Below are 10,729 nucleotides of genomic sequence, written 5' to 3'. Positions count from 1 at the left end.
TAAAACAAAATGAGACTAATGGGGCACAACAGCCCAGGGACAAGGACTAGAAGGCAGGAGGGGACAGGAAAGCTGGTAATAGGGAACCCAAGGTCGAGAAGGGAGAGTGTTGACACGTCATGGGGTTGTTAACCAATGTCATAAAACAATATGTGTATTAACTGTTTAATGAGAAACTATCGGTTGTGTAAACCTTCATCTAAAGTACAATAAAAAAAAAAAGAATTGCTTGTTAGGTTTACTGAAGTACTATTTAGCACTATGAGGGATAGCTTAAATTGTATTTTTGTCTAATAAAACTATGTTGGTTTTTCACTTAAAAAAAAAAGAAAAAAGAGTATCTACCAAAGCCAAGCTCAGATATCCCCTATTTTGTGAAATATTCCTTAAATCCCTCCTTAGTTTCTCCAAAGTAAAATTAATTATTTCATCTTCTATGTTTCTAATCATATCCTACACACTCTATTGCAACATATTATTGTATTGTATTGTTATGATTGGTTCACTTCTATTTTGCTCATTTGACTTCTGAGACTAGGATTCCTAGCTCAACATTTGAGTTAAACAAATATGTTGCTTTCCTTTTTGGTTTCAGAGATTATGGTAGGTACAAGGGACATACTGACATCTACAAAATGATTCCTGATTTTTGAAAAGCATGCAGGCACTGACAGAAACAGGCATCGAAACAGATCATGTTGATGTTATATACTAAGGGCAGTGCTAGAGCTATGTTTACAACGTATAAAGCATAAAGAAAAAGGTTCTTCACCCAGATTTGGGTGGGAGCGATTGAGATGACGGCTAGGCCAAATCTTGAAGAGTAAGAAGAATTTAGTTGGGCCAAGAAAGATACAGGAGGAAAGAATGGATTTTTATGTAACGAAAAAAACCTGCAAAACACACAGAGGTATGAAACCAAAAGCTGTGTTTGGGGGAAAATACAAGCATTTCAGCATTATTGGAGAATGAATAGCAGGTAAAGAGCAGTAATAAATGAGGCTGAAGAGGTGTGAATAGAGTGGGGAGTGTGGAGAAGGCATGAAGAGACTTGTACAAGAAAAATACGATATACTAATATATAGTATTTACTTACTATGCTAGTAAAAAAAAAACAAAAAAAAACAAGCCCGTTGCCGTGGAGTCAATTCCAACTCATAGCAACCCTACAGGACAGAGTAGAACTGCCCCAAAGGGTTTCCAAGGAGCACCTGGTAGATTCAAACTGCCGACCTTTTGGTTAGCAGCCATAGCACTTAACCACTCTACCACCAGGGTTTCCACTATACTAGTAAGTAAATAGTATACTATAGTATTTACTACTATATAATATTTCCATTATATAAAAACATAATAAAACTGGGTTTTTGTTTTTAATATAGTATTTAATACTACTGGTGTTATTGTTAGTTGCCATCAAGTTGATGATTCCAACTCATGGTGGCTCATGTCTGCAGAGTAGAACTGCTCCATAGGGTTTTCAAGGCTGTAATCTTTTGGAAGCAGATTGCCAGGCCTTACTTTCAAGGCATTCTGTGTGGGTTCAAACAGCCGACCTTACAGCTAGTAGTTAAGCACTTAACCATTTGCATTACTCAGGGGCCTTTGCTAATACTAAATACTGTATACAAAATTGCCGGGACTCTATCCTGTAGGCAAGAGAAGGCGTTGCAGTGGTTCATGTGGAGGAAGGATGCTCTCAGATGCATTTGAGAAAAAGTGTTCTGACTGTAGTGTGGAAAAGTACAAAAAGAACTGTGGTAAAATCTCTCCGAGAGATATGATATGAGGAAGGTCTGAACGAGGGGATTGCTCTAGGGAGCTATCAATGAGCATACTGTCTTCTACAGAGCAGGCATACAACACATGTTTGTTAAATGAATGAATGATTACAAAAACTAAAATTCAACCAGTTTGTCTTATACCATGAAAATTTTTAAGTTGAACCAAAATTTTATTACCACTAGAGCAGGTTTTTCAATTCACTCTGTTATCTTCCAAGCATTGAATAAAATCAAGGGCTTGTAGTTTAGCTCTAAATCATGCTTTCTCCACAACTACATTTCCACTAAAGAGGTGAAAATTGGTTTTTGGGAGTGGGGGAGAATGAAAACAATTATTATTTTTCAGTAAAAATCGGAGATATACAAATCAGACATAGGCAACTACACAGTCTATTTGTAGTATTACAATTTCATCAAGGAGAAGGAAGGTTAGGGGAAGAAATGTCTAAAAAGGCTCCTTAGGGGGCAATAATGCAAAAGGTTAAGAAATCCTACTGTAAATAATTATATTTTCAGTATCATTTGCTAGTCTTAATCCAACAGATTGAGTGTTTTTATTTAACATAACTCTAAGACTGTCTGAGCATTTGAGATTTGACTTGACTTTATTGCTTTTTTGTCTTTGGTATCATATTGACTTTAGGAAAGTATGTCTGAACAGAAAAGAAGAGCTATTCCTTTGACTCCAAGAAATGGTATTTTAAATGTAAAACTCATATTTCATCTGAGGACTACAACCTACTCTAAAAGGATGTTTCACAAATCCTCAAAGCAATCCATTTTACAGAGAAACAGGGAAGAGGACTCTTGCATTTTTCTTCCAACCTCTTTCCATTGGATTAACAATTAATTTGTCTAAATTCAGGCCCAGGAATTTTGATCTTAGGGTAGTAGTGGAACAAACAATTAAGCGCTTGGTTACTAACTGAAAGGTTGGAGATTTGAATCCACCCAGAGGCTCATCAGAAGAAAGACCTGGTGATCTACTGCTGAAAGATCAGTCATTGAAAACCCCATGCAGCAGTTTGACTTTGAAATACATGGCGATCACCATGAGTTGGGATCGACTCAATGGCCACTGGTTTACTTTTGGTTTAGAGGGTATCTTAGGAGCTGTTTTTGTGAAAGTTACGGCTTTAAGATGGGAATTTGGTTGCTTTGGAACCTCCGACAATCTAGTACCCCAAGAATCTGGTGAACTAGCTACTCGAGGTCAATACAGAATCCTGCACTGGCCTCAGCATCGCTCTGACCCACCTCACCCCACCCCTCGCCTCTCAAAATGAGTATATCTGTTGAATAACAAGTCTTCCCAAGAAGTGCACTGGTTGCTCTACCCTTTCAAAAGAGTGTTTGCCTTTTCTAAAATGAAGAAGTACTGTTGCATCACAACAGAGCTATTTCATCTGCTCTAGCAAGACCAGAAGAGAAAGTAATGGGATTCAGACCTGAGTCACTGTGCACATATTGCCAGAGCATCTGTCTTTCTAATGAACTTGAATATACTTGTGTTGTCCTCTGGGGATCCAGGTTTTTCATTTTAAGATAGAATTCTCTTCTGAAACAGTTGCTGTGAGGACCAAATTTCTTCACCTGGGCCTTTTAGATCCATGTTGTGCTCTTTTAGAAGCAACTGGATCCTCCTCTATTTGTGTGTTAATAGGAAAATGTTCATGCAGAAAAATAAGGACCAGGATTTTTTTTTTTTTATTGTACTTTAGATGAACGTTTACACAACAGATAGTTTGTCATTAAACAGTTAATACACATATTGTTTTATGACATTGGTTAACAACCCCATGACGTGTCAACACTCTCCCTTCTCGACCTTGGGTTCCCTATTACCAGCGTTCCTGTCCCCTCCTGCCTTCTAGTCCTTGTCCCTGGGCTGTTGTGCCCCATTAGTCTCATTTTGTTTTATGGGGCTGTCTAATCTTTGGCTGAAGGGTGAACCTCAGGAGTGACTTCATTACTGAGCTAAGAGGGTGTCTGGGGGCCATACTCCTGTGGTTTCTCCAGTCTCTGTTAGGCCAGTAAGTCTGGTCTTCTTTTGTGAATTAGAATTTTGTTCTACATTTTTCTCCAGCTCTGTCTGGGACCCTCTGTTGTGATCCCAGTCAGAGCAGTCAGTGGTGGTAGCTGGGCACCGTCTAGTTGTACTGGACTCAGTCTGGTGGAGACCGTGGTAGTTGTGGTCCATTAGTCCTTTGGACTAATCTTTCCCTTGTATCTTGTTTTCTTCATTCTCCCTTATTCCTGAAAGGGTGAGACCAGTGGAGTATCTTAGATGGCTGCTCATAGGCTTTTAAGACCCCAGACACTACTCGTCAAGGTAGAATGTAGAACATTTTCTTTATAAACTATATTGTGACAATTAAGCTAGATGTTCCCTGAGACCATAGGACCAGGATTTTTAAAGTAATCCCAGAGGATGAGTGTAGACCAAGGCAGCTGACCTAGATTTCTGGATGTGTTGCATTTGTTTAGATTAGGTATATTTTCTGAGATCTGGAGAAATGCACATTTGTGGCACTTCATGCTTCAACCTCCCTCAACTCTTCTAAGTTTTCAAAAGGAGGCATGGCTTCCTTCTTTCCTTGATTTTTATGACACAATACTCTCCTGATTTTCCTCCTACTTCTATGCCTATTCCACTTTCTGCTCATCCCTTAAATGCTACTGATCTCCAAAGTGTCTCTTCTCTTCCCTCTCAACAAAATATTTCCAGGGGATCTTATCTACTCTCATAGTGACCTTATGTACAACAGAACGAAACACTGCCCGGTCCTGTACCATCCTCACAATCGTTGTTATGTTTGCACCCTTTGTTGCAGCCACTGTGCCAATCAATCTCATTGAGGGTCTTCCTCTTTTTTTATGATCTTCTACTTTACTAAGCATGGCGTCCTTCTCCAGGGACAGGTCTCTCCTGATAACGTGTCCTAAGTAGGTGAGAAGAAGTCTCACCGTCCTCTCTTCCAAGGAGCACTCTGGCTGTTTTTCTTCCAAGACAGATTTGTTCATTCTTCGTTATTCTTCGCCAACACCATAACTTAAAGGCTTCAATTCTTCTTCGATCTTCCTTATTCATTGTCCAGCTTTTGCATGCATATTAGGCGATTGAAAATACCATGGCTTGGGTCGAGTGCACCGTAGTCCTCAAAGTGACATCTTTGCTTTTTAACACTTTAAAGAGGTCTTTTGCAGCAGATTTGCCCAATGCAGTTCGTCATTTGATTTCCTAATTGCTGCTTTCATGGACGTTGATTGTGGATCCAAGTAAAATGAAATCCTTGACAGCATCAATCTTTTCTCTGTTTATTGTGATGTTGCTTACTGATCCAGTTGTGAGGATTTTTGTTTTCTTTATGTTGTGATATTAACAATATTGCTTGATAATTTCCACATTCTTTTGAATCACCTTTCTTTGGAATGGTACAAATATGGATCTCTTCCAGTCAGTTGTCCAGGTAGCTATCTTCCAAATTTCTTTGGATAGATGAATGAGCACCTCCAGTGCTACATCTGTTTGTTGAACAACTAATTTGGTATTCCGTCAACTCCTGGAGCCGTTTGTTTTACCAATGCTTTCAGTGCAGCTTGGACCTCTTCAGTACAATCAGTTCTTGATCATATGCTACCTCCTTAAATAGCTGAATGTCGACCAATTTCTTTTTTGGTACAGTTATTCTGTATATTCTTTCCGTCTTCTTTTGCTGCTTCCTGCATCGTTCAATATTTTTCCCATAGAATCCTTCAAAATTGCAACTCGATCCTTGAATTTTTTCTTCAGTTCTTTCAGCTTGAGAAATACTGAGCGTGTTCTTCTCTTTTGGCTTTCTAACTCTAGGTCTTTGCACATTTCATTATAATATTTTACTTTCTCTTCTCATGCTTCCCTTTAAAATCTTCTGTTCAGATATGTTACTTCATCATTTATTCCTTTCACTTTAGCTACTGTACATTCAAAAGCAAGTTTTAGAGTCTCTTCTAACATCCACTTTGGTCTTTTCTTTCTTTCTTGTCTTTTTCATGTCCTCTTACTTTCTTCATGTATGATGTTCTTAATGTCATTCCACAACTTGTCTGGTCTTTGGTCATTAGTGTTCAACATGTCAAATTTATTCTTGAAATGGTCTCTAAATTCAAGTGGGATATACTCAAGGTCGTATTTTGGCTCTCGTGGACTTGTTTTAATTTTATTCAGCTTCAATTTGAACTTGCATATGAGCAATTGATGATCTATCCCACAATCGGCTGGCCTTGTTCTGACTGATGATATTGAACTTTTCCGTCGTCTTTTTCCACAGAAGTAGTAGACTTGATTTCTGTGTTTTCCATCTGGTGATATCCACGTGTATAGTCAGTCACCATTTATTTTGTTGAAAAAGGTATTTGCAATGAAGAAATCGCTGGTCTTCCAAAATTCTATCATGCAATCTCCAACGTCATGTCTGTCAGTGAGGCCATATTTTCCAACTATCAATCCTTCTTCATCATTTTCAAGTTTTAAATTCCAGTCACCAGTAATTATCAAGGCATCTGGATTGCATGTTTGAGCAATTTCAGACTGCAGAACTTGGTAAAAATCTTCAATTTTCTCATCTTTGGCATTAGTGGTTTGTGTTAATTTGAGTAGTCATATTATCTGGTCTTCCTTGTAGGTGTATGGATGTTAGCCTATCACTGACAGCATTGTACTTTGAGCTAGATCTTGAAATGTTCTTTTTGATGATGAAAGCAAGGCCATTCATCTTCAATTTGTCATTTCTAACATAGTAGACCATATCATTGTCTGATTCAAAATGGCCAATATAAGTCCATTTCAGTCACTAATGCCCAAGATATCAATGTTTATGCATTTCATTTCATTTCTGACAATTTCCAATTTGTCCTAGATTCTTACGTTGTACATTTCATGTTCCGATTATTAATGGATGTTTGCAGCTGTTTCTTCTCATTTTGAGTAATGCTACATCAGCAAATGAAGGTCTCAAAAGTTCGACTCCATCCTCTTCGTTATGGTTAACTCTACTTTGAGGAGGCGTCTCTTCTCCAGTTGTATTTTGAGTGCCTTCCAACCTGAGGGGCTCATCTTCCATCACTATATCAAACAACATTCTGCTGCTATTCATAAGGTTTTCACTGGCCAATTTTTTTCACAAGTAGACTGCCAAGTCCTTTTTCCTAGCCTGTCTTAGTCTGGAAGCTCGGATGAAACCTGTCCACCAAGGGTGACCCTGCTGGTATTTGAAATACCGGTGGCAAAGCTTCCAGTATCACAGCAACTCACTAGCCACCACATTATGACAAACTGACGGATGGAGGAATCTCCCACTAGATGGTGTTATTTTTTCTCAATTTCTTTCAAATATGTACACCACTGCCACCACAATTCAAGCTACCACAATCTCTGGCCTTGACTACTTCAACAGCCCCCTGATTGTTATTCCTGCCCCTAGCCTTGCTATCTGCCATTCATTTGTCTACACCAAAGGCAAACTAATTTCTCCAAATTATGAATCTAATCATAGTATTCCCCTGGTTAACAGCTTTCACTTGTTCTCAATTTTTCAAATCCCTCTATCATCTGGTTTGTTTCTACCTCTCCAATGTCTTCAAGACTCCCTTAGATTTTGTGATATAACCTCTGATATTCTTAAACTTATCATTCTCTCTTTCTGTCTGTCCCTCTTTTGCCCCTTTCTTTCCCTCTTTTTCTCTTCCTTTTCCACCTCTCTCTTCCTCTCCTGCTCCTTCCATCTCCCTCACTCTCTTTTTGCTCGTGCATTGTCATCCTTTTGACTTCAGCCTACTTATTGCTTTCTCATGGAAATCTCCCCTTCCTACCCCTCTCCAGTCATGGTAGGTTTTACTCCAATTGCTGTCATAGGAAATTGCACAACCTTATTAACATCACCTGTAGCTCTCTGCATCCCCCCTCACCCCTACTTCTAAGTAAGCACCGTGTCTCTGTCACTGAATAAAGACATGATATTCCTTCTGCCTCAAAATGCATTACATCATCCTCTATCACTCTTATCATCTTTACCCAGCTAACTCCTAATCCTTCAACACTCAGTTTAAGGAACAACTCTTCTGAAAAGTTTTCCCTGACTTCCCAAGCTAGGCTAGGTGACTGTCCTCTATACTCTCATGGTAATGAGTCGTCTTTTATAATGTAAGTCAGATCATGCCACTCCTTGGTTCCAGATCCTCCAAAGGCTTCCCAGTTCACTCAGAGATTCTTAAACTTATTGCAAAGTCCTTACAGTGACCTACAGATGATCGTCCCTCCTTTCCTCCTTATTCCTCTGACCTCATCTTTTATTACTCTCTCCTTCCTCTTTTTAAGCATAGGCATGCTTAGGGCTGTGGCACTAGCTGGAATGCATTTCCCCAGATATCCACATAACTAACTCCTTTGTCTCCTTTGCTCAAACGCCCCTTGTCAATGAAGTCTACTAAACCACCCTATTTTAAATGGCAGTCTGCACCACTCCTCCTCACCTGTACACTCCTAATCCTCCTTTCTCTGCTCCATTTTTATAGCACTCATTCCCTCCTATCAAGCTATATAATTCATTTATGATTATAATTTATAGTCTGTCTCTCTTTATTAGAATGTAAGGTCCATGAAGCAGATTATTTTTTTGTCTACTTAGTTAACTGAAGTTTTCCAAGTGCCTCTAATGGTGACTGACACATAGTAGGTGCTCAGTAAATGTGTTTGAAGGAATGTACTCTGATTGTACTATATTAAAATTACCTTCCTTGCCCACCTGCCCACCACCAAACCGTGAACTCTTGGAAGGCGAAGATTTATGCCTTTACGTCTATTTACAATATCTAGCAAAGTGTCTGAAAACAGTGGGTTCATTATAAATGTTTGCTAAGTGCATGTAACTCCATGCCAGACCAGCATATAAGTGCAAAACTGTTGTGTTCTTAGTGGAGAAGCTTCACTATAAACTATCATAGCATCTAAGATCTTCAAAAATGAAGAGCCTAACGTGGACCAATATGGCGAATACTTATCCTGTAGACTCTCTTCAGAGGTTAAGAATTTACCATTGTCTATTTGGCCTCCCCTCCTGTCCATTATGTATCTCTAATGAGGACGTTGTAGAGCTTACAAATGATACCTTTTCCTCTGTGACTTCTCTTTTTCTTTCCCTTCTCAGAGCTCTTCCCGCCATGATGCAGTGGGTCCGCACGCAGAAGCCAGGAGAGAGTGGCATCAATATTGTCACTGCTGATTTTGTAGAACTTGGTGATTTTATCAGCACTGTCATAAAGCTCAACTATGTCTTCGATGAAGGAGAAGCCAACACTTGATAATACCATTAGAAGCGTTCATGAATAAGATAGAGAAGACTCATCGTATTAGACATATTATCTGTAAACATGCTGATCTTCCCATTCCACTGAGTGTCTGAGGGATTTAGGGCTAGTAGTGGGTGGGAAAAGGGGGAAATCATTTTTTTTTCCCAGTGGCTACGATCATAACCTGCATTATTATAAATATTTAATTTCCCATTTGGTGAGTAAAATCTTCTTGTGCTAGGGATTAAAAAAGTTCAGTGAATTTTGTTTTTCAAAATTAGTCTTTGTACCATATAACTCATGAGTGTTTACTTGATTGTGTTTTCCAGTTTTGACATAGGGTTCCTAGACTGTCTATATTCTCTAAATGCACCTTTCCACTCCCTCTTTTGCTCGCTCTTTTTAATCACATGCTGTATGGGACTCAAAATAACAGAATGCCTGCGATAAAGTGTACTACGTTGTTGTACTTAAGTTCATTTGCTTTGTGGGACTTAGTATAATATTCTGTAGTCATCTGTAATTGGGTAATCATAGCCCAACTTTTGGTCATAGGAAATATGCATCAAATCAGTTTCTATGCGTCAGTAATATTGGAGGCCATAATCACTGATATTTGTGTTACATTAAAAGAATAGTGTTTCACAGTATTTCTATTTAAGGCAGCTATAAATATTGAGTAAAAACTTTCTTGGATGAACTATTAGTGCCAACTCCATAGTGAAGAAAAAACAAATGGTGGCAGAGGGGAGATGGATGCCCATTTCAATTCAGGAATCTCTTAAATAATATTGCCCTGCAAATGTGAAATGCATTTGATAAATTATAGCAAGTGGATTAAAATCAGAAAGCTCTGAAGGGAACTCTTGCAAAAGCCTTCCTAATAATTCTCTTGATTAAAAACAAGAAAGAAGCAATGAAAGATAGAAATGAAAGAATGTGCAATCTGTCTTACCAAATTGGGATTTCCAAATATGTAATTTTGGAAATCATTAGATTTTGAGGAACATTTTCCAAGAAGCTTCAATTCGAGTTTTTGACTTGAAGGGAGAAAGGAGGAAGGTCAGAAAAAAAGAAATTAGAGCAATGTTTTTATAAATATATGGATGGATTCTCAAGGATCCATGAAGGATTTCTAGGGGCTTCTTGAAATACATGTGGTCTAGGTGGCCTTGTTGATAATTGGCAGTGACTCATCACTTCTGGGCTCCATCCCACCTTGAAGGGGGAAGGGTGATTAACGCAGAGGCGAAAGTTTCTGTGGCCTAACATTTGATAGTCCAGGTGTACAGGGGAAAAACAATAATAAAGCAACTTCGAGCATTTCTTCCTCCGTAGTGTCTTTGTGAATCTGACAACACTAAAAATAATCAACAAAAAAGCACAATAACCCTTGCTTATGTGCCTCATAGGAATATTGTGAGGAGTGCGATGAAAATCTATAAAATTTTCTGAAAATCTTACAATCATCTATTATTTTATCTTCATCTTTAGAAATCAACACACCTCAATAGTTTCCCTAGACAATACAGTCCATGCAAAATAGCACCATAGAGAAATAAAAGCATGCTATCAGCTTTTAATTAGTTTAAGTGTAAAACAAAGGTTTTAATCTGTTA

At 38.5% G+C, this 10,729-nt stretch overlaps 1 protein-coding gene across 1 annotated transcript in view; it reads left to right on the top strand.

Moving 5' to 3' along the window:
• PLCXD3 (phosphatidylinositol specific phospholipase C X domain containing 3) overlaps positions 1 to 9,122 on the top strand; it is a 200,763-nt gene extending 191,641 nt beyond the window's left edge. The window contains exon 3 of the mRNA XM_004388438.2: positions 8,969 to 9,122. Coding sequence (XP_004388495.1) covers positions 8,969 to 9,122 — 154 coding nt within the window. The remainder of the gene's footprint in view (positions 1 to 8,968) is intronic.
• Positions 9,123 to 10,729: the final 1,607 nt, after the last annotated feature.

Source organism: Trichechus manatus, unplaced genomic scaffold (genome assembly GCF_000243295.1).
Source record: "Trichechus manatus latirostris isolate Lorelei unplaced genomic scaffold, TriManLat1.0 scaffold00212, whole genome shotgun sequence".
NCBI lineage: Eukaryota > Metazoa > Chordata > Mammalia > Sirenia > Trichechidae > Trichechus > Trichechus manatus.
Note: the sequence above shows the minus strand (reverse complement) of the source record. Positions and strands in the feature narration are given on the sequence as shown.